Source organism: Brachycentrus maculatus, unplaced genomic scaffold (genome assembly GCF_059751285.1).
Source record: "Brachycentrus maculatus isolate JH-2025_06_01 unplaced genomic scaffold, ASM5975128v1 h1tg000262l, whole genome shotgun sequence".
Classification (NCBI taxonomy): domain Eukaryota; kingdom Metazoa; phylum Arthropoda; class Insecta; order Trichoptera; family Brachycentridae; genus Brachycentrus; species Brachycentrus maculatus.
In genome coordinates, this window is record NW_028281013.1 from 238,583 (window position 1) to 263,785 (window position 25,203).

The 25,203-nt window shown below is 33.3% G+C and overlaps 2 protein-coding genes across 2 annotated transcripts; both read left to right on the forward strand.

The window, feature by feature from the left end:
- The first annotated feature begins 1,416 nt into the window (after nt 1-1,416).
- Nucleotides 1,417-15,724, forward strand: LOC148305773 (glycine dehydrogenase (decarboxylating), mitochondrial). Its single transcript, XM_088266123.1, has 18 exons — nt 1,417-1,744; nt 2,182-2,260; nt 3,076-3,211; nt 3,555-3,719; nt 4,071-4,299; nt 4,860-5,083; nt 5,611-5,786; nt 6,321-6,547; nt 7,528-7,704; nt 8,738-8,922; nt 9,419-9,620; nt 11,510-11,659; nt 12,449-12,561; nt 12,640-12,787; nt 13,860-14,067; nt 14,990-15,162; nt 15,317-15,397; nt 15,487-15,724. The coding sequence occupies exons 1-18, from the start codon at nt 1,502-1,504 to the stop codon at nt 15,595-15,597; spliced, it is 3,027 nt and encodes a 1,008-aa protein (XP_088122249.1). The 5' UTR covers nt 1,417-1,501; the 3' UTR covers nt 15,598-15,724.
- Nucleotides 15,725-18,598: 2,874 nt separating this feature from the next.
- LOC148305774 (uncharacterized) lies at nt 18,599-24,810 on the forward strand. Its single transcript, XM_088266122.1, has 9 exons — nt 18,599-18,917; nt 19,180-19,454; nt 19,886-20,038; nt 20,979-21,091; nt 21,216-21,324; nt 21,407-21,511; nt 22,119-22,317; nt 22,573-22,768; nt 24,198-24,810. The coding sequence occupies exons 1-9, from the start codon at nt 18,791-18,793 to the stop codon at nt 24,295-24,297; spliced, it is 1,377 nt and encodes a 458-aa protein (XP_088122248.1). The 5' UTR covers nt 18,599-18,790; the 3' UTR covers nt 24,298-24,810.
- The last annotated feature ends 393 nt before the right edge of the window (nt 24,811-25,203 follow it).

Here is a 25,203-nt window from a genome sequence, read left to right on the forward strand (position 1 = left end):
AAAAATATATACATGTCTTATCATAACATCATCGCCAATAGATTATATATTTTTGGTGTAAAGTATGTGTTTATTTGTTAATATGTATGTATTTAATATTATTATTTCAGTGGCTTATCATATATATATATATATATATATATATATATATATATATATATATATATATATATATATATATATATATATATATATATACATATAAATATATGTTAACACAGAAACCTACAATATTTTTTAAATTTATTAATTTAATTATGTATTTATCGTATTCGATGAGAACCTTGTATTTTAATCGCATTTTAGTTTCGTTAAATGTTGTTAGTTGGTCTTAAAAAAGAATAATAGTTAAATAAGAAAATTCGCCTTTCATCCAAATTTATATCTGAATAGTATCATAACGATTCAAATAATATTAATATAAGATAAATGAGTAAACAATGTTGTATAATCTTACGTCGATTCAGAATTGAATAGGATATTTCCCTATACCTACTATAGGTACTGCGTATTCTATGTATTTTAAAGGAATTTATGTAACTTTGGAAACATAATTGTAAGTTGGTAAAATAGCAGCAATATCATTATTAAGGGGCTTTTGCACTACCCAGAATTTTACCGTCCGGCAGTCCGATTTTGAAAAATAAAAGCGACTTCGACAGTTTAGAGTGATCGAATTTACGCGCAACGTATTCACGCACCGATCCGAAGAAAGATGGACAAAAGCACATGCCAATCCAAGCTAATCATCGTTTTATCACGCTAACTGAAGTGCCGGACGGTAAAATTCCGTGTAGTGCACAAACGCCCTTATTGTTAGAATTATCTTATGGCAGGACATAAGAGTGTACATTTTGTACAATATTGAATAATAATTAAAATAACGATTAAGTGGATAAAGAGTATAAACTATTTTCTATTTACTAGCTCCGGCAATAAAATATTATTGAAAACCTACATACCTACTCTCCGATCGGCAACGATCATTGCCTTCGAATTTGCCACAAATGTTTGTATTTTAGAAATTCAATTAGATTTATCTGTAAAACAATCATACAAAACAATATACAAGTACAAGAGTTCTAAAAGGAAAAAGATGTATTATAATGTCCCTTTCATTAACCCAAAATGATAAAAGCTATTAAATATTTACAATAATTCTGTTGTATTCTATGACAATATTTATAATACAATACAAACATTTCAACGTGTCTTATTTTCTATATATCCCTCTCATATGTGTAAGTACCTATATCCTATTTGAAAATGATTTATTTATGCTAAATTCTGCTCTAAATATGTCGAATGATAAAAGTATTTCTTGAAAACTGTTATCAACATATTTAACGACGCATTTGTGTGATATTGACGAAATTGTGATATTTGAAACTATCGCATTTATTTGACCTTTAAGTCAGTATGTATCAGTTGATGATGGTCACTGTACGCATCAGTCTAGAGTGTTAATTGTAACGGAGTCGATCAAGTTTGAAATACAATAATGTATAGAATACTAGGATACACCTCGAAAGCTTTTAAAGTTTCCGAGAAAAGTGCTACCAGGTGTGTCGCTTTAGCGGGAAACTTCGGTAACTCTAAATATTCTGGACCTCCAATAAATAGGATTCACAGTCTCGCTAATACAGTAGATACACTATTTCCAAATAAAGCAGACTTTCCTAGCAGGCATATTGGACCGAGGGAACATGACATCATTAGGATGTTGGATTTGCTAGGATTTAAGGCAAGTGCTTAATCGATTAATATTTACTTACAAAAAATTAATTAAAAATTATCACAACACCTACGTCAGATTCTCAATAAGATGTAAATTGTCGTATCTCGTGGCGCCTACATCTATGGGAAAAAATGGCGAATGCAATTTATTATACACTATTGTACTTACAAAACCACAGATCGAAGTATACCAACATACGCCAATCATTTAATCAAACTTAATTTGTTGATGAATATTCCTTTGCAAAAAATGTTATCATAAAGTAATCTGCTGTTTTTATTTTTAAGATAACCTACGACATGCAGTGTCCTACTGTGTCAGTTTTAGATAAAATCGCTGTATTTACAATTGTAGATAAATGTAATAATTTATTAGGTTATATTTTGCAAACAAACAAGTGGAGACAATTTAATAATTCTAATAAATAAAAAGTTTATTTACAGAGTTTAGACGAATTAACAAATAATGCAGTTCCAGCCAATATTCGATATAAAGGAATGTTGGATATAGAAAAGCCCGTTGGTAAGATGACATTATTAATGTAGTTATTGTTAAAAAAAAATATTTTTCACACCAGAATTGCCCGAAGAAAATAAATCGTGATCTCATTCAAAACATGCCCATGGTTTAACCTTAAACAACCCCAACTGTTCATTACTAATTTTAATTGTGTGTGTTTTCATCAATTGGATTTTAAACTACGGGTTATATAGAGTTTGAAAAGTATAATGAAATTCATGAATTAACAGAAAATCAGTTTTTTGTTTGACATTTGCGAAATAAGACGCTTTGCGCTTAAACAAAATTAGAAAATATTGACAACTTTACTTGCGAAGTGGTGAGTTTTCTACCCAAACAGTAAGAAATTGACGAAAAAATTGTCGAAAAAGAAGTTCCTTATTCGCAGCTTGTGGATCAATTCATCGAACTGGATCGACATTCGACAAAACAACCCGTTGACAACTCGAGGAACCGCAAACCGCGTGATATAAATATATCCTTTTTGTCTGCCACCTTCCCTGCGCGTCGCTAGGAGACGGAGACAGGTCGTGCCATGGCGAGAATCATCTTATCAAATGAAGCGCCTTGTGAAAAAAAAAATATATATATATAACGTTTTAATCAATGAAAGGGTGTTTTATGATTTTCTTCACTACAATCCGGAAAAGAAGAGTAACTAAAATACGAGTTTATAGTTTTTTTTTTAATCAATGAAGTGTGAAAAAGAATGATGTTGAACAAATTTAATTATATATTTTTGGTTTCTAAAAAAAAAGTCATTTATATTTAAAATTAGATTATTATTAAAAAGTCATTTATAATTTATATTTTTCCAGGTGAATATGATTTAATCAAACGGATTCGTGGTATTGCCGAAAAAAATCAAATATGGAGATCTTATATTGGAATGGGTTATCACAACTGCTGTGTTCCACACACTATTATGAGAAACATCTTTGAGAATCCTGGATGGTAAAGCATTTTATACCTTCATTTGTAATTTAAATAAATTGATAATTAATAGTGAAAAATATACATATCCCAATGTCATTACCCCATTTATACATTGTATTTTTTTTTAATGCATTGTAAACCTGCTTGATAAATCTCCTACTCGAAGTGTTCAATAATATCATGTATTAAATTAAAATATTTTATTACATTTTTATAAGTAAGGCTGTGGACTCGCGGTTAAGAAATTCTAGGTATGCCTCCACTCTGCTATAACTTGATTCCTATTTTTAAATACAGCTTGCTTAGGCTTGCTTATAAAAGCAAAACAATATGAAAATAATAATATTTAATTTAATACCAGGACCACCCAGTACACCCCTTACCAGCCAGAGGTGGCCCAAGGCAGACTGGAAGGTCTCCTCAACTACCAGACAATGGTCAGCGATCTCACGGGACTGGAGGTTGCTAATGCTTCCCTGCTGGATGAAGGAACTGCAGCTGCAGAGGCTCTGTCTCTATGTTATAGGTATGATCTTTCTGCCATCGAGAGTCCAAAGCGACACCTATAGTCAACCATCTATGAGTAAAGAGAAATTCTATTATCAACTGGTGTAGGTATTTGCAAATACTTTCAATTTGAATTTTGAGTATATTAATGAAAATAGTATTTTATTTTATTGATATTACATTGATCATCAGGTTGACAAATGTTGTTTGGTTTAAAAAGCCGTTTATGAATCGAAAATCTTTTGCAATTATATCACTCTTACAACGACATCGCATACTTTAGAACCTCAATCGAATACCTGTATCACCATTTGCCATACAGGTCGACTCCCGTTTAATGACCATCGCTAATTTCCTCGACGTATTTCAGGCAAAACAAGCGTACTAAGGTGATCCTCACCTCTGCACTTCACCCGCAAACCATCTCCGTAGTCCGAACTCGACTGGAGGCTCTGGGGCTCACCACACTAGTGGTAGACGATGTGTGGGCCACTGACTTCACTCAGAGAGATGTGGCTGGAATCTTACTCCAATACCCTGATACATTTGGAAATGTTAGCGACTACTCCGCTCTGGCTGAAGAAGCTCACGCAAATGGGGTTGGTTTTTTACGAATCATTACATTTTAAAGTACCTTTAAGGTTTGTTATAATATATCTGCCGATGTTAATGGTCTTACAACCTTTGTAACAAATAACTAACGAGTAAACAATATGTTATTGTTTTATGCTGAAATACTGAATTTGACCATTGAGGTCAATATATCAAAGTATATTAGATGTTTCAACAAAAACATACCATCTTTTTATACAAAAGGAGTATGGAAGTTTTAACATTCACGTAGAACAGCTTCAATAATCATTCATTTAAATTTATTGAAATAAACAAAATTATCATATTAACAAATTATACTGATTTTTAAATTGATTAATGCGACAGTCATTTTATGGTAATAATATCAGTGGACATAATATTTATTCGTTTTAAAATTTTATGCTAACTCAGTAAATGCCACTAATCGCTCAACGTCGTTATCAAACACCGTATAATGATGTCCGGCGTTAGAGAACGATGTCAATTGCATTACACATTTAACAATTTAATAATTTTTGGTAATTGGGGTAAGTTACAATTGATTGTTTGTTTTTAACGTTTACAGACCCTAGTCTGCTGCGCTACAGACCTTCTGGCGCTCACACTACTACGTCCCCCCGCGGAATTTGGTGCTGATATTGCCATCGGCACCTCCCAGAGACTGGGGGTTCCCTTGGGATACGGTGGACCTCACGCTGGCTTCTTTGCCTGCAACCAGAGCCTGGTGAGACTTATGCCCGGCCGGATGATTGGAGTCACCCGAGACGCCAGTGGACACGATGCCTATAGGTTTCGTATTATGATTATTATAATTTAATGATACCTATTGATTTAATGATGAATTAAATGTTATATCAACTACCCTACTTCTAAATATAATATCAAATAATATTGAGATCAAATATCCTACCCCTGTTCAAAAAAAAAAAATACTGTCATTCAACCAAAAGGAAGTTGAGTACCTCCGACACATGACAAGGCGTAATTGTACCTTCTGTGTGAACCTATTTACTCAATTTAAAAAAAAAATGGCAAGACGTACCACAAACACATTTTAGGAATATGCAAAGCAGTCAATACACTTTTCAAATTTAAAAAATAGCGTAAACGACAGATTGGAATATATTGAAAAAAAAATACGCATATAAAAGCAATGTTATTAGTATACGGTTGATTGATTGATTTATTGAACATAATATAATATGTTTTATTTCTGTCTTGAAATAAACAGAAAATGAAATTCCTTATATAATTTTTAATACTCTTCAACAATAATATGAATAACCTTATTTTGCATGTAAAACATTAATCTTCAGGCTCGCTCTGCAGACAAGAGAACAGCACATCAGAAGAGATAAAGCTACTTCCAACATATGCACAGCCCAAGCCTTGCTAGCCAACATGTCTGCAATGTTTGCCGTATATCACGGACCACAAGGTTTAAAGGATATTGCCCAAAAAATTCACAATGCCACACTTGTACTGAGTGAAGGTAAAATTTATATTTCAACCATATTTAAAAATATGTTTATATCAACCATAAATAAAAATGCTCAATTTTAAAAAGCAGTAATATTTATCAATGCACTGTCATTTTTCTTAAACTATAAATATTTAATGAATAAATAAAAATCCTCTGAAGAATTAAGCGCAACTAACAATAGCTTGATGAACCTGCATACATTTATAATATTTAAGGTGATATAAAATAAATAATCATCTGACAGGCGATGAGGCGTAGTCTAGAAGCTCGCCTTCGAAACTGGCGTCGCGGGTTCGATTTCCGCCAATTGCAACATGAAATCAAGAAATATTTATTTTCAATTGGTTTTAGTATTTGTGATGTATCTTTTTCACATCTACCTTCCCTATCCTTACTATCCTGCCTGCAGACAATCCTCTAAAATAGAGGCTTTGCGGGTTATTACTTTTTTTAAATATCCGAAAATAATATTTGATGGATTTATAGTAAACATGTATGTACATATTATAAAAATGTTCTTAAATATAATTATTTTCCATTCAGGTTTACGCCAACGTGGACACAAGCTTCAAAATAAAGTATTTTTTGATACTCTTCATGTGGTCCCTATCTCTGACTCTTTAGAACAAATAAAAAGTCGAGCGAATGAGAAATGTATCAATTTAAGATATATTGAGGATGGTTCGATCGGTATCGCATTGGATGAAACTGTGGAAATGGCTGATGTAGATGATTTGTTGTGGATATTCGATTCAAAGGATGTTACCCAGGTAAAATTAAAACATTCTAAAACATTCAAATGCTGCTAATGATATATATCAAGTACAGTGGAACCTGGATATACGTCTGCTTTGGGATAAGTCCAACTTGGTATACGTCATGTCTGGACGCGAAACATTTTGCTTGGTATACGACCTTCGTTTGGAATACGACTTGCGTGCGTGCAAGAACTTGTTACTTAAAATGAGTCACAACACCGCGCGATGCTCTTGTTACTTTTAATGTGTGTCAGTATCGCAATTGCTACCCTACAGTGAACGATCGCGCATTAACTGAGAATTTTACGTGATTTTGAAATTCTCCCTGAAATTTTTATTAAGTTCTTTAACCGTGAGTTCTAAGAAAAATAATAATAGAAGCCAAACAACGAAGAAAATGGTTAGTGTCACCACAGAGGTGAAAAAAGAGATTGTCGATAAATATGAAAGTGGCATACGTATCCGGGACTTGGCTGTAGCATACCATATGCCGAGAACGACAATTTCTACAATTGTGAAAAACAAAGACGTTATTAAATCGGCTAATATAGCGAAGGGGGTGAAATCAATTACATACCAAAGTTCAAGGACATAGGAGCATGTTAAAAATTACTTTTGCTTTGGATATAAAAAAAAACAATGTGCTGGCGATAGCGTCGATACCATACGAAACGATAAAGACTTTATGATATCTCCATTTAGTTATAAGTATGTATTATAAATTTAGTTGAACTTTTTGTTCAAATTCATTATTGTTTTAATCTGATTTATCTATTTGAGTACTAAGTAGCGTTTTTAAATATGTTTAAAATACAATTTTTTTCGTGGTAACGGATTAATCATTTTCCCTTTATTTCTTATGGGAAAAATACGTTTGGTATACGTCCTATTTGGTATAAGTCTCATGATCTGGAACGGATTAAGGACGTACACCGAGGTTCCACGGTATTTAATGTTCAGAATGAATTGACTAGTTTTGCAATATATTTTAGGTAGTAGCCGGTGGTGATGTTACGTCTAGCAGCATAATGAATACCGATTTTAAAAGAACTTCCCATTACTTGACACATCTAGTATTTAACCAACATCACTCTGAAACAAGAATTGTACGTTATATGAAGCAATTGGAGAATAAAGATATATCCCTTGTTCACTCTATGATTCCCTTGGTAAGTACAAGTGCTTCTTTGCTAGGTTATAATTTTCCGACAAGGTTTGCCACTCAACTTTGTCAGTGATTTGAATTTGAGGTTAATATAGATACAGTCTTTACAAACAGTTTTTTGTTATTTTGTTGAAAGTTTAAATTTGAAAACACAACGTTGTTTGAGTAGGTACACATTCAACTGGTTCTGATAACATCTTGCCTTTCCAAGTGCTTAATTTCTTCTTTTTTTTAATTATCCAACGTCCAAGTGACTCTTAATTCTAGCTACGGCTTATGCAACACCGCTCATCATGACCCTACTCAGGCTTCAACTTTTTAAGTTTCATAGCCTTTACCTAATCGTGAGTGGATTTACTCTTATGTTTAAAGTTACTATAATTTCATGAAATTCGTGAGTGAAAATTCTAGGCAAAAACACTCGCTATCTCGTTAGAAGCATAAGTTTATACATTTCATTGATTCTAAGTTAGCAGTGAAGTTACTTAGGTGATGATTTTAATTCTTGATTTTACTCAAGTAGTGAATTTACTTATGTGTACATATATATATATATATATATATATATATATATATATATATATATATATATATATATATATATATATATATATATATATATATATATAAACATTCTTACATTACCCCTAGGAATACTTACTATGCGCCTAAGAATACCACATGCTTAACTTATCATTACATTAACTAACTTATGATTAAGTAGCGTCTGTGTGTAGTGCTTGATTACAGTATGTGCACTGACACTTATACTTCGTTACGTATTTTTTAAAATCATTTTATGTCATATAATCGTTGGTATTTTGTCATATGTCATATAAGTATTTTTTACATCAGCTTATACATATACAAATGTTGCATACGATGCCGCATCGCATCGATACGGTGTTAATTTGTTTGTTAAATGAAGATGAGGTAATTAGTCCTGAGCTGCAAATATGAGTGTTATAATTTGATGAGATACAGATGAAGGACATTACTGATATACATAAATATATATATATTAATATTTTCTTTAGGGATCTTGTACAATGAAACTTAACTCTACAACTGAAATGATGCCGTGCTCTTTCCGACATTTCACTGACATCCATCCATTTGCTCCTTTGGGGCAAAGTACTGGATACCACATACTCTTCCAAGAACTTGAAAAGGATCTTTGCACTATTACTGGTTATGATAGAGTTTCTTTCCAACCCAACAGGTACTTTAAATGAGAATAATTATTTAATTCATTGCTGTCCATTTTAAAATTGAACATTAACTTGGTAAATTCCACTTACACTTACTTAAATATTTTTTTTTCGTGCTACGTATTGACGCTGTGTTTTCTTGAACGTCATTGGCAAGGTGATCACTCATGCGCTTCAGGGACGAGTCCAGGGTAATATCAAATACACATTAGAGTGTGAAATCACTAATATTAATTTTCACCCCCCCTGGGAATCGAGCCAGGGACCTCCAGCGTGGTAGCTACACATACTAACCATTACACCATGGAGCCGGATTACATAATTTACTATCTCTATATAACACTGCATCAACGTCATGCAATGCCCAATGCACCATTGGGTGCTGATAATGGTTATAAAAAGATAATTAACTGTGGGTCAATACATAATTTCACAATTCACGAATTTTAAATATTTAATTAACAGGAACGGAAAAGAATGAATCTAATGTTTTTTATCTGAATTTAGCGGTGCGCAAGGAGAGTATGCTGGTTTACGAGCGATCAAGAGTTACCATGAATCAAGAGGCGATGTGCACAGACAGATCTGTCTCATACCTGTCAGCGCCCATGGAACCAACCCCGCCAGTGCGCAAATGGCCGGTATGAGGGTAGAGCCGATCAAAGTCACAGCTCAAGGAAGCATTGACATGAAACATTTGCACGATAAGGTATTGATAAGTATATCCCGAAACAATGATTTCTTGAAATGTGGTAAATGGACACAATGGTATGAGCATGGTTTGCAACATTTTGAGTGTGTCCAAATACTTGTTCACAAAATCTGGATTATCTCCAATTATAGGAGTTATTTTCATATTATTCATGTGTGTGATTATAATCCAGGATTCGGACCTCACATACTAATATAAGAGTTTCTGCTTAGTAAAAAGCTTCTTTACATCTCACCAATAGATGTCTCTAGTGAAGTTCTAGTGATTCAAGAACAAGGTTTCTAAATTGGTTCATATATATAGAAGTTCCAAGAATTTGAGTAGTGTGGTTGTCAATAATGGGTAGAATTGGTGAATGTTACACGTGTGTAAAGTGATCACTTAAACCAGCCTATGACGGTCGTCAGCCCCGTAAATGCCCAGACTTCCATATTCTTCTTCATCTTTGATGAGATGTCAAAAAATAATATGAAAATAACTCCTATAATTGGAGATAATCCAGATTTTGTGAACAAGTATTTGGACACACTCAAAATGTCTTAAATAAATTATCTGGTCAAATTATAAGCCTAAATAATAAAAATGAAAATGGTATTTTCTCGCGTTTCTCATGTGTGTGATTATAATCCAGGATTCGGACCTCACATACTAATATAAGAGTTTCTGCTTAGTAAAAAGCTTCTTTACATCTCACCAATAGATCTCTCTAGTGAAGTTCTAGTGATTCAAGAACAAGGTTTCTAAATTGGTTCATATATATAGAAGTTCCAAGAATTTGAGTATTGTGGTTGTCAATAATGGGTAGAATTGGTGAATGTTACACGTGTGTAAAGTGATCACTTAAACCAGCGACGGGCTGACGACCGTCATAGGCATGACGGTCGTTAACCCCGTAAATGCCCAGACTTCCATATTCTTCTTCATCTTTGATGAGATGTCAAAAAAAACATGTTTTGCGTTTTCATGCTCAATCAAAGTTTCCATATTTTCACTGATGACTTTTATATTTATTTTACTGACTAAGGTTGAGTGTTTTTTTTTTACTATTTAATTTTGGCACATAGAGAGACATCTCTTAAGATATTCATAATATACATATTTTTTGACCCTCGTTCGCACCCAAGTAGTGGACATAAGAAGGGAACTTGATCGGGGTTATAAGAAGGCCGGGTGCTTAGGGATTCATGGATATAGGAGTGAAATATGTTTGATGGGATGCAGGATGACGTAAATGAATAAGGAAAAGGAAGGAAAGATATTACTGTGGTATGGGAAGAAATCAAGGAGGAACAGTAGGTACTATAGACGAGGAAAAGGGGAATAGCAGCAGTGCCTAAGATACTCGGAATTGCACACACATACTTGTACTAACTTGTGTAAGTTGTTCACTGCTAATATCGCAGTCGTACAGGAGAAAGTGACCAACTAACAAAACGTAAAATGTTCAGGAGGGCCATTTAAGTCACATTTAATTAACATCAATGCAGTTAGTCATTTTTAACAAGTCAATATATATTACTTCCAAGTTTAAAATCATTTGGGATTTTTTTCAGGGCAATATTAAGCTAGTAAGATAGCAAATAGTCAATGATCGCGTTTTTGTAAAAAATGCACTTGGTCACTTTCTCCTGTACGACTATGATATGTATGATCCCCTTCAGGCCAACAAGACATACGAAATACTATAATACGACATTGTTTTCCAAGAAAGTCGCAGCATACGGGCACTACCAGATTAATACCTAATCAATAATTCAAATGTTTTTTTTTATCACAGTACCTATAGAATCAGTCCATATTAATTTAGAAAAGATATATTTCCCAGGTAACTTTTGACTAATAATAAATAACCCTCTAACTCCTTATAATCCAAAATACTCTTTTAGGTAGAAGAGCACAGCAAAAACTTGTCCTGTCTAATGATAACATATCCATCCACCAACGGAGTATTTGAAGAAACTGTTGCCGAAGTGTGCGACTTGGTTCACAAACATGGTGGTCAGGTGTACTTAGATGGTGCAAATATGAATGCTCAGGTAATGGAATCAACTATATATGTATATTTTGTATTTTTTTTACTTCAGGTAGCATTTTGCTTCACTTTGGTAAACATTTACTATTCTGTCCACGATTGCAAGCGGCAACAGATGTGCTCTTCAAACTCGCGTGCAAATGGTCATCATCTGCACGCGATGATGCTGTTATCTTATTCGGGACTGGGTTTACATTGTTATTATTATTTAACATAATATAATTGAAAATACCTACTCTTTTACAAATCTCTCATAATTATTTAATTAGTAATTCAAAGAATAATAATAAAAAATTGAAGTATCGAAATCTGATGATGTTCAAAAAGATTATGCCGAAAAATGGCATATAATATTAATCAGATTTGTTTTGTTTTTATCTCCTCTCAAAAATTTTCCTCCCAAGAACCTCAAAACGAACATAAAATTGTAGAAAATAGTTAAATTTGTATTTTCCCATCTAAATTAGAGGAAAAAAATATTTAAAAAAAATAATAACTTAAGGCCAGGTATTAAATCGCAACTTTATTTTTTCTAAATCCAGGAAAAAAGTTACTAAATAAGAACTTAAAAAAATACATCAAAATACTTTCTTTATGTATTCTTAAAAAAAGGTATGCAATATAATTTATTGTTTTTAAATCGAGCGTAAGGACACGAGCCCTGAGCGCGGCTCTGCGCATTCTGATTTGAACGCTTAAAATCTGGGCCTTAAGTTATAATCATCTCTGTCCTATATTATTATAGGCACTTGTGTATAGGTTTCAAAAGGTAATTAATTATTTATTTCTTTAGGTAGGACTGTGTCGACCTGGAGACTATGGTAGTGATGTGTCTCACATGAATCTCCATAAGACGTTTTGTATTCCTCATGGTGGGGGAGGACCAGGGATGGGCCCAATCGGAGTGTAAGCATTCATTTGGCTTCAAATACCATATTTTTTGTTTAATACCCAATGTGTACATATCTTTTCATAATTTTCTAGTAAGGCACATTTAGCGCCATTCCTTCCTGGCCATCCGGTAGTTAACCCATTAGCAGACCTAGGAGATTCTGCTCAGTCATTTGGATCTGTGAGCGCTGCTCCTTTCGGTTCATCTGCCATCCTACCAATTTCTTGGGCCTACATTAAGGTTAGTATTATTATCGTTATTTTTTTAACAATATCTCAACTTATGACTTAAACTTGATACAACTGCATGAAAAAAACACCCTATTATTCACATATCGCTCACTCCTTTCAAGAACGTCATAAATCTAAAATCGTCAATTTTCAGTTGTGCATGCTTTAGGAATGCTCAGAAAATGTACTATATCTTAGCAAAAGAGGCATATTTTTAACTTAATATTTACCCGCTACAGGGCAGAAAGTTTTGTTTTTGCATTTTGAAGAAAATGTATTGTTTAATTATTTTTTTCAAATATACTAAATATTTTTCAAATGGAGAAAAACCTCCAGGTTTTACCTAAAAATATCTGTTGTACAGTAAAAAGTTCAATAAGTGGCTTGATATTTATTTTTAAAACATTGTATTATACTTTTAAACTTTAAAAACGCTCTCCTGAAAATTCAAGTTTTTTATTTTATTTATGACGTTCTTGAAAGAAGTGAGCGATTTATTGTGCATACAAAATTTCATGATACTGAACTCTAAATTTAATAAAATATCAACAACTAAATGTAAAATAATTAAATTGCATTATTAATATTTGATATTATTTATTGATTTGGCGTTTAATTTGTAGAACTCCATTTTAATTTATGTATTAATTTTAAATCAAACACAGATTTTTTGAGTCTACTAAGTTGTATTTTATTAACAAAAACACAAAAAAATTTATATTGTGACAATTGTTTCGCCTTGTTAGGGCATATCAAACGAATGTGAAGATCAAATGGACTACGGTCCTTATGTAGCTATACAATTCTAAGTGACAGTTTTAACAACAATTGTCCCAATATAATTTTTTATGTGTTTTTGTTAGTAAAATACAACTTAGTAGACTCAAAAAATCTATGTTTGATTTAAAATTAATACATAAATTAATATTTGAAGTATTAACTTTGTCGTCAGACATTTTAACAAAATGTTTATTATGACTACATAGATACTTTTATTTGACAAGTTATTCATTTATGTTTTTGTCATGTAAAAGTGAAAGTATTCCTTTTATTATTGGTTTGTTTTTGGTTTTTTTTAATAGATGATGGGCCCTGGTGGATTACGAAAGGCCACTCAAGTGGCAATCTTAAATGCTAACTACATGTCCAAGCGTCTAGAAAGTCACTATAAGACGCTTTTTAAAGGAGATACAGGCTTAGTGGCACACGAGTTCATAATTGATACCAGAGATCTGAAAAAAACTGCTAATATTGAAGCAGCGGATATAGCAAAACGGTTAATGGATTATGGTAAAAAGATTTTTTTATAGTAAGTAAAATCAAAACGTAAAACGACTTTGGCCGAACAAGTAAAATCATCTTCTCTTTTACATTTATATTTATTCAAAATTTGTCCAGTAATTGTACTGTTAATTAATCGTAATACTTACATCTATCTTTATATTCAGTCCGCCTTAATAGTGTAATGGTCAGCACGCTCGGCTACCGTGCTGAAGGTCCCAGGTTAGATTCCCAGAGAAGGGTAAAAAAATATATTTGCTTTTTCACTCTAATACTTATTCAATATTACCCTGGACTGATACCTGAAGCACAGGGCTGATCACCTTTCCTTCATGTGTTAACGATCAAGATAACACTGCTTTTATGTGATGCAGTGCCCTATGCACCATTGAGTACGGATCTACGGATATGTGTTAAAATAATATATTTAGTAATAACCGAATATAAAACACAATAAAAATAAATTTTTATCCATATGACGTATGATGATGAGTAATGAGTATGATTTTAAAAAATAACAAGTTTAAATAATGTTAAGGAAATCACGTCCAGAGATAGTAAAGAGATTCGTCACCGACTTAATGTGTGGTAAAAAATGCATGCAATGATTAACTTTTCATCAGAACTATTTTATTGATTGATCATTTTGTATACACTTGTGTACTTAGTGTTTCTACACGTATACTTACATTATTATTATTATTATTAACATTTTGTCGCACATATTACAAAGTTAAAATTATTTCATTTCAATTTAAAATCAACGACGAGAGGAAATATAATTCCAAAAATTGCAGGGCCAAGAAAATAAAGCGGGTATTGTTACCATATGTAGCATATTTAAGAAGGTCTCCATATGCAACATTACAGACTTTTCGATTTCGCCTGTATATTGAATAAGTAGACACCATAATATTATGCTCTTGTGTAGGTTTCCACGCACCTACAATGTCATGGCCAGTGGCGGGAACACTGATGATAGAACCAACTGAATCGGAGGACAAAGTTGAACTAGACAGATTCTGTGAGGCACTTATCTCCATAAGACAGGAGATCAAAGATATTGAGGACGGCAATATGGACATAAGAATTAACCCATTGAAGGTCAGTATTCCATATTAAATATTATGTAAAAGATTTATCAGTATTTTTCATGAATTGATATAATTAAATGAATTGAATGAAAGCGGTACCTATCTCAACGTTATAGGGAGATTTACTGTATTCTCTGATATGTAAAGAACAATGTTTTTTACAGATGGCACCACACACGCAAGCTCATGTAATCGCCAATGAGTGGAACAGGCCATATTCACGAGAACAGGCAGCCTTTCCAGCTGTATGTATTAAAGACGAGTGTTTTTCAATATAATTGTTCGTACTCTTTTAATTATTATCATTATTAAAATATCGATGTCTGTGTTTCAGCCGTTTGTGAAGTCTGAAACAAAAATATGGCCAACAGTTGGAAGAATAGATGATATGTATGGAGACAAACATTTAGTGTGCACGTGTCCTCCAATACTGCCTGATTACTGATAATGTGCACTTCACAGTAGAATTTTGCGTACATTTTCAAATTATTGATTATTTGTATTCTTACAATACGTACACATTAAAATGTATGACTTTTAATTTTTTTAATTATATGTTCTACACTATAAAATTGCTCCCTTTTCTTTAGCAAAAATATTAAGTATTATATTGTGTGAGAGCTGGCACTAGTCAAAATATGAATTTTAAACAATCATCGAATATAGTAACCAAATGTCTTGATCCAATATCCATAATAATTTTATTTATTGTTTCGGCATTAACTTTGTGGTAAGACATGTTACAATAATTAAAGAAAACCCTTCGTTTTTTACCACTTGAGTTTTATTATAGACTACATGTTTCAGAAGCTAAATTTCCATCATTCAGGTATGTATAATAACTAAAATATAAAATATAAAATTGTTCTATAAATAAGGATAGGGGAAAGTAAGGGGAAGGGGTTAGTCAAGGAACGGAGTTTGAAAACAAAGGAAAAATTGAAAGCAATGGCGAAGAATTTTGAAACAATATATTATTTAATAAATTATTATTAGAATTCAGGTTTTTTTGTATTTCTAAATTTTCAAGATAATTCATAATTTGGCCTTTATATGGAACAAGGTGTAATAATTTTAATTTATGGGAGTGAAATGAGTGATTAGTATCTATTGTATGATTTGCAAATTCCGAAAAATAATTACTAACAAGACCGCTTTGATGTTCTTTAACTCTAATCTTTAAATTTCTCGCAGTTTGGCCAATATATTTTCTATCACAATCTCCACACGAAATTTCATAAACACCACTTTTTTGTAATTCAAAATTCTTCGCCATTGCTTTCAATTTTTCCTTTGTTTTCAAACTCCATTCCTTGACTAACCCCTTCCCCTTACTTTCCCCTATCCTTATTTATAGAACAATTTTATATTTTATATTTTAGTTATTATACAGACCTGAATGATGGAAGTTTAGCCTCTGAAACATGTAGTCTATAATAAAACTCAAGTGGTAAAAAACGAAGTGTTTTCTTTAATTATCCATAATAATATTGCTCCATAATGAGTTATCGTAGAAATGTATCCACAGAGTAGTGTTTAAAAGTTTTCATGCTATTTATACCTTTTTACTGATTTAAAATTGCAAATTCAAAATCACTCCATTCAGATGTGGTGAGAGTAAAAAATAATTAAGGCATTTTAATTTATTTAAAAATTAAACATAATTGATTTTTTTACTTATTATTAAAAAAATCTCACACTCCGAATCCTTATTTTTATAAACAGTTTTTTCAGAATAGAACGGAGACTAGCATTTAACAGTCGGCGAAAGCCTACATTGGAATTTTATTGAGGAATATGAAATAATGATTTCATGGAAAGACGCCGTGGCATAGTTGGGTAGACGCTCGACTGCGAAACTGGCGTCGTGGGTTCGATTCCCGCCAATTGCAAAATGCATTCAAGAAAGATTTGTTTTCAATTGGTTTAGGTGTTTGTAATGTATTTTTCACATTTATCTTTCCTATCCTTACTATCCTACCTGCAGACAAGCATCTAAAATATAAGCTTTGCGGGTTATTCCTTTTTTTAATTAAAAAATAACTGATGAAATGATAGTAACATTAATTTATGTACTCAATTGAAATACATATGTATATACACGTATTTAAATACTGGCGCCCAAGGGTGACTGCATCTCACATTGTTATCCAATCTGTTGATGAACAGTGTTGCCATAATATTAAAAATGCTGACAGAGTAACAAATATATTTCCGTCCTATGGCTATCCATTGTCCAATTCCATTGTCATTTGGATAGTTTGAATTCGATTGTCAGTTGGAATTCAAATTATCGTAATGTGGTTTTGATATCGATAGACAACATAAGTGCGAATAAAAATATTAATTTTGTAAGAGAACACCGCCTCCGTAGTGTAATGGTCAGCACGCTCGGCTACCGTTCTGGAGGTCCCGGGTTCGATTCCCAAGGGGGGTTAAATAAATATAAGTGATTTATTCACTGTAATATTTATTCAATACTACCATGGACTGGTACCTGAAGCGGAGGCTTGATCAACTTCCCTTAATGTGTCAACGATCAAGATAACACTGCGTTTATATGACACAGTGCCCTATGCATCATTGGGGTGCGGATAAGGGTTTTTTATTATTTTATTAAGAGAACACCACGTGTCTACAAGCTTAATGCTCTTAAAAAGAAGCATTATATAATGTACAGCTAAAATAATGGTATCGGCTATAAGACGACTCAACTCAAATGAGTTGAGTTATTAAAGATATAAATAAAATATACGAGATGATCCACTGCCAAAAAATATTCCAATGAAATAAAAATATATTTTCCTTCACCTCTATCTTGTTCCTATTCACCCCACATAGCAGGTGGATTAAAATGTTAATCAATTCTGACTTTTATTTAAAATCATTATGTACTATCATAATATTTCTTCTCAAAATAATCAAAAACGAACTGTACATAAAACCAGTATTATAGGAAACTGACGTTAAAGTAAAAACCCGTCTTCATTTAATTATCTGACGGTAGAAATCTTATACTGGACAAAAAAATTGTAGTTTAAATCTGTGTTGAACAATTATTGTGCAAAGTTATAAAGTTTTGTGAATTAGATCCGTATCGAAATTAGGAGACATGAAAAAAGAAAGTACGTAAGGCCATGTCTTTTAGAAAAAAAGTAAAATGATATGAATGTAATCTTTTTATTATTGTTGACTAAACACTCCTTAGTTAAAAATGGTACAGTTACGATAAACATATCTTTTCATTTGAGCGTTCCCTTCATCTCAATGTTTAAAAGGTTTTTTTTCACCACGCACACTCAAACACTCGTTTTTCAAAATGTATAAAAGTAATAAAGTTTCAAATACAAATCAGAAATTCCATAAATCAGAAAACGAAAGTTGGAAATGCGGGTGTGTTGCCAGCTTGATAATTTAAAAAATCCTTGTCCGGATATGGTAACACTGGAATCGATTTACGTCTCGTAAATAAATATGGCGTTTTATTTTAGTTCTTCATGAATTGTTTTTTTTTGGATTTATTATATCGACATTACCGTGAAAACCTTTTTATCTCGTGTCTAGTCCACCTTCATGGAAATTAAATCTTACAATTTGGATCGCATTTTCGATAAAATATTTATATTGAGGTAGTTACAATGATCAACGGCGATTTGACAGGATCCCGTGGAAGAGGTCGAGGAAACTGGAATCAACCCAGTAATCCACCTAGAGAACTTCGTCGGCCTCACGGTGCAAATACAAATGAGAGTCCGGAGAATGGAGGTAAATATTATTGATGGATATTCGATGCATATTTTTCTCTAAATAAACACCTACATACGTGTCAATCAGACGGTTTTCGTGCACGTTTTTTCCGTAATCCTTCATATATACATAGATACAAAGTAAGAAGCTATTATGCCATTGTCTAAAAAAATGTGCAAATATTTTCGGCAGTCGATGCTCACACGAGGGGTATTTTTATTTGAGCGTTCTAAGGATATTATAATTTATTTAATAATTTTTGAGTTTTTTTGTTTTATAGAGGAAAAGCCGAAATCAACACTCTCGGCTGAAGCCAAAGAATGGTTTCCGCCGAACTATGTTCCGCCACCACCGCAGAATCAATACCCTCGCCAGGGGACCACGGTGTACCACAACAACCAAAGTAACTACCCGCATACTGATAACAGTTACTACGCCGGTCAGGGAGGAAATAATTATCAAAGGGGCACTGACCAGTATCACTACAGGGCCCCGCGATATTCTGCCCAGGAGCGCAGTAGACACATTCCACAGTCAAATGAATACGAATTACAGGTACAGCACATAGATATGTATATGGGAAAGACTTTACATGCCATTATGCTATGTAACGAGTAAACCTTATAAAAAGCAAATTCAGTCGGTCCCGTTTTCCTCGCAATAACCGAATTTGAGTAAATAATTTATTTAGTAGAAATAATTACAATCTGCGTTATTGCAAAATACTTTATTATCTGTTAATTTTTTTACCTTACTTTTCGAGGAACTTCAATTTATTTTTAAGATAGGTGCACAACAATTGAATAATTAATTGCTGTCCATCCATTAAGATTAAAAAACACAATAACTGTATTAATAAATCATTTTACACCATTTTTTATTTACAATGTCTAGATTTTAAAAAAGTGCCCCTTGAGGTGAATTTCGCACTATACATGGTGCTATATTATTATAAATATCTCAAACTTTATTTTATTTTCTTACAGGATAGCATTGCGCAATTGATAAGTGTTATGTGCGAAGTGACCTTTAGCCCTGGAAGGTTTGCCATTCTGTCAGGTCCCCTGGTGGACCAATTCTCGGAGACCTTAGACGATCTGGAACACACTCAGCCACTAGTTGATGCCATTGTTAATCAGGTACTGGCTCCTCGTCAAAGGACTAACAACCCGTATACGTGACAAGCGACGGTTGTGCGTCTAGCTGACGCTTGTTTACAGCTACAAGGTCTATTCATTGAGCCGTCCGCTTGGAGACGTGTTTTTTTTTAGTTGCACATTTTGAGACGTATGGAAATGTAAAATTATTAAATATATAAAAAGCTAGAAATACGCCACATGCCACCAAATTAGCGTGATCAAATCCAAAAACTGATTTAAGTTAAGACTTCTTGTGTAGTAGTCATTACACAATTAGGTTTTTGGATTCGATCGTCCATCACTGTATTTAGTGTTCATATACATAATATGCGCGATAGTCGCTTGCCATGTGTACAGGGTAAATTGTCAAGGGAGAGAGGTAAACATGATAAAAGTTACATTTTTGGTGGGAAGGGGAAGAGTGCCTTCATGTCACTTTTAAATATTTCAGTTAACTTATACTTTAAAAAAAGACCCAGTGTAAACTCCTTAATACATATATCTAAAGATTTAGTATTGTAATAAAATCAATTGTCCGCCTCCGTAGTGTAATGGTCAGCACGCTCAGATACCTTTCTGGAGGTCCCAGGTTATATTCCCAGGGGGAGGTCAAATAAATATAAGCAATTTTTTCATTGTTATTATGCTTGATTATTTATTACTAAGCACTTTCACAGCTGAATTTTCCTAATATGATGCATTCCTTCTTTTAACCACTCCACATAGATTCTTCTCGGTACGTGGAGGTTATTTGGATAGTTATTCAGGTCTTCCATCCCCATGCATCGGTAAATTGCGCACCGTTGGAACTTCCTGTATTATGTCAATATATAAAAACAAAATTACCACACTTCTAAATCATTATTAAGTATCATTGCAGATCAAATATGTTTAACGATGAATTATTTAAGGTAAAGTCTACAATTATATTTATTTTTAGGCTATTGGAGAACCAAATTTCCGTTACAACGGGGCTAGACTTTGCACAATGTTTGATAGTGTAGAGCCACGACCACACGCGCCCTCTGTATTTAGGACCTGTCTTTTAGAAAGGTAATTTCTTATTTTAGTTTGCGTTGTCCACACATTAACAATAATGTAGTTATCATACGATTTAAATTTTAACTTTGTCGAATAATACAATGTACGTAAACTGTATTCCTTTGTAACTTTTCAGGTGTGCAGCGGAGGAATCAAAAATGGTTGCGGGTGGCGATTCCGAAGATAATGTGTGTGGCTTTGCAATGTTTTTGGCAGAACTTTATATGCAGTTAGATGATCCGCAGGTATCGTTTTCCCAAATATCTCTATTCAAATGTAAGAACACGTATCGGCCATTGATCTTAACTTCCTAATATACATTTCCAGGGAGGACGAATCAAATCTTTAGCAGAAAGTCTGTGCAACGTTCTGAAGCACTTGCTCACCACGCCCAACAATCAGAGTACCAAAGCTGTCTGCCAGATACTCAAGGTACGCATTCTGCCTTCATTTTATTATGCAATCACGCCATTTATTTATTTTATTTCAATTTTACTTTGTAAATACCTCTGTCTTAAATCTATTGTGACTCACACGTGTTTCGATACATTCCGCTACTTTGGAATTTTTTAATCCAAATTTTCTTTAACGCAACAGGCGTGATATCACAATGTACATATTTAAAAGGATATCTATTTGCTAAAAATAATATTTTTACTCATCAGTACTTTAACATCTTCGCCTGAAAGAGGTTTAAGCAAAAGTCAGTATTTCGCATAATTTTTTAAAATCATTAATTATAAAAAAATATAGTATATGTATATAAGATATATGTACTGTACTTTTACAAAATGATATGTTTATATAATTTGCCCAAGTTCAAACAATAAAATTCTATCCAATCTACAATACTTTTTACTAGGAAAATGGATTGTGACCGAATTATAGTTTCGATGATAATTTGGAAAATATATTATACACAAAAATGTTTTGACAACACAAATATATATATGACAAGACAAATTATTGGTTGATTTGGTAATGTAAATCTGCTATGTTCTGTCATGCGCTAACCGGTGATGGCGGAATATGTTTTCAGCTGTCGGGCCTGGCGTTGGATGCGGACTGCGCTGCCCGAGTTGAGGAACTGTGCGTGGCGCTGGCAGCCTGCGAGCGTGCCGGAGTGCAGACTTTCCTGGTGCAGACGGTGTTGAAGCTGCGTCGCGACCGCTGGGGCTCCGCTCGCTTTGCCGAGATGGCCGACAGTGAGCCTCAACCGCCACCACCCCCGCAACATGGTAACACAGATCATGAACAAAATTTTACAATGATACTTTGAAAAAAAATCTTAAGGTTTTGACCATTTATAATGTTCTATAAATTAAAATGTTAATTTTACTTGGAATATGAAATTATATGAAATGAGAAAAGGAATCAATGATATTTACATACATAAACTCGTATGTAGAGAGAATCAAGTACCAGATTCAATGCGAATAGGAATAAAATACCAGGAGTGCAGAGGCTTTTACAGTACATTTTGTATGTTTCAGCGCCTGCAGCCATGTCGGGTCAGGGTGAGAACGGGCTCAGTCGGCCAGCTGACGGCGGGGGACACAACGGGGGAGGGGGGATCTTCTACTTGCCCGACGGGCACAGCCTCACGCGCGAAGAGGCGGCCTTCCTGCAGCGCCACCTGCCTAGCGGGGATGTAGATCAGCCCGTATCGGACGAGGAAGAAGAAGCTCCGTAAGTATTTATCACGTAGACAACAGAAATAGAACAGGTTATATCACGACTTAACGTATTATTGTCGGGCAGTTTTTTCATCAACTCCGACCCTTATTAGACAGTCTGCCGCCCGACCCTCAGTATACTAGTCACAAGTAACCGCAAAACCAATTCCGAACTGTACAATGTTTTTTGGCGTCCTCCCGCTATACCAAAAGTAATAAAAAAGAACGCTTATAAGCGTCACCCGCTCCCTACCAACATTATGTAAAAGACGCTTTAAGCATTTCCCGCAAACAATGTATTAGTACTAATGTACACCACCAATGTACAAATATATTAATAATGTTCACCATTTTTTCAACATCACTTCTTTATTTAACCTTTGAACAACCGAGTAGGTGATATAATAATATGGTACCTTGTACTAAGCAAATTTTTTTAAAGCAAAACATTGACAGTGTCAACATTGATATTGGATAGTAAAATGATTAATAGTTAATGTAATATAATGTTACTGATTTTTGTAATTATTTTTCCAATAAAATTTTACCAAAATTCAAAAAATTATTTGAATTATGAAATAAATAAAAAAAATTAAGTCGGAAATGTTCTAAAAATATGTAAATAAAAACGATTAAGATTTTGCATGTGCTGAAAAAGGGAAAAAGGATAAATTGTTGCGGGCAGGCCTAGAAAGCATGACAGATGAAAGGACTCATAACCAAGTAGGTACTCCAATGGGATTGGCCCAAAGGGAAGAGGTTGATAACCTATGTGGAAGAAGCCTGGAGTAGGACAGAGTAGAGCGTTACCTGGAGAACTATGCTATGGGATGGGAGTCGCTGGAGAGCACTTTTGTAGGGGAGACCGAATCCCACCCCGGATTATAGCGTCGAAGATAATAAGACCTATCCATATTTTAAAAGGATTTTTTTACAAAGCGTATTCTATACATGTTATTTATTTACGAAGTATTTATATACATTTATAACATGACATGTTATAACATTGATTTAAAGTTAAAATGAAATAATATTTATTAAAAAAATATACATTAAGTATAAAAAGTACCCAAAAATTTAATAATAAAAAAAACACTAAAATTTAAAAATAAATTGTACTAAAATTTCCACTACTTTGCTTCTTTGAAATGAGGCCATCAAACGAAATTCGCTGAAGGCGAGCGGTGTATGGAGGATTGCATTAAACGTTGGCATAGCTGTATTGGACTCGATGGAGCTTTTGAAGGGGATAAATTTTGATGAATAAATAACAATTTATGTGTTTTTTTTTTACAATTTCTATTTTTTTTGTACTTAATGTATTTCTGAAATCTGGAACAAAAAAGTAATTCGTTTTTAAAATGCTTAAGTGAGATAGGGCTTGCATTCTTTTTGCACAAAATTCGTATGTATTTACTATGTGTTGCACATATATTTTGCAGAGACGATTCTGACGGTGACATTTGGGAACCAGAAATGGACGCTGAGCAAAGAGCAGACTTCTTGGAGTTCCTCAAGATGTCTAATCAGATAACCCGGTAGAGCTCAGGCGGATAATTAGGCCTACATCAGAAAACAACATGGATTTTATTATTGCAAAGAATAAACTTCATTTTTATTTGAATGTAGATTACGGAATTATTTTCCTAATATACCGACACGCAGATGATTTTCATTAGAAAAATATATAATAATGTGTTTTTATTTTATCAAATATTTGAAAGTAAATGTATATTTTTGACATTAGTGTTTTTAATAATGAAGATTTTATGACGATATTAATTGAATCAAGGTAGTTGGAAATTGATGTTACAATCAACTAGGTACATCTAAATAAAGCATGCTCTTCTACTATATGAAATAAACATTTAATTAATTAATGCATTTATGATTTTTAGCAGTTTGTGTTCATGGTCTTTTAAATAATCATTAACACGTTATCCGTGAGCAGTTATTAAAATTTCACCTTTTTATTTCTTGCCGATAACAAAATTTCCATGTGATCTTCCATGTATTACTTTAATTATTAATAAAGATCAAAACACTGTTTTATAATAATGGATGTTTTATTTAATTTATTTATCAAGAAAATTGCATTTACAACATGTTAAATAAGCACACTAACTTTGTGTTTGTGTAACAAAAGTTATAACCAAGGTAACAGATGTAGCGCAAAGAATAGTGGAACTGGGTAAGTCATGTGGCATGTATGTCTGAAAATAGTTGGACAAATAAAGTGCTTGACTGGAGGCCTCGAACAGGACGCAGAAGCGTGGGTACACCCCAGAGAAGATGGTTCGATGACATTAGGAAAGTGGCAGGCCTGCACTGGAAAAGAGAACTGTGGAATTCCAAAAGGGAGACCTTTGTTCAAAACTGGACACAAGAAAAAGTTCGAAGACCAAGAAGGAGGCAACACGATGTGTATCCTATACCACCATAATGATC

Excerpts from the sequence above, each read along its gene's own strand:
- LOC148305773 (XM_088266123.1), top strand. The coding sequence starts at position 1,502 with ATGTATAGAATACTAGGATACACCTCGAAAGCTTTTAAAGTTTCCGAG. Across the intron at positions 9,621-11,509 it reads TGAAACATTTGCACGATAAG|GTAGAAGAGCACAGCAAAAA; the intron begins GTATTGATAAGT and ends ATACTCTTTTAG. Across the intron at positions 11,660-12,448 it reads GTGCAAATATGAATGCTCAG|GTAGGACTGTGTCGACCTGG; the intron begins GTAATGGAATCA and ends TTATTTCTTTAG.
- LOC148305774 (XM_088266122.1), top strand. The coding sequence starts at position 18,791 with ATGATCAACGGCGATTTGACAGGATCCCGTGGAAGAGGTCGAGGAAAC. Across the intron at positions 21,325-21,406 it reads TGCAGTTAGATGATCCGCAG|GGAGGACGAATCAAATCTTT; the intron begins GTATCGTTTTCC and ends ATACATTTCCAG. Across the intron at positions 22,769-24,197 it reads GACGAGGAAGAAGAAGCTCC|AGACGATTCTGACGGTGACA; the intron begins GTAAGTATTTAT and ends TATATTTTGCAG.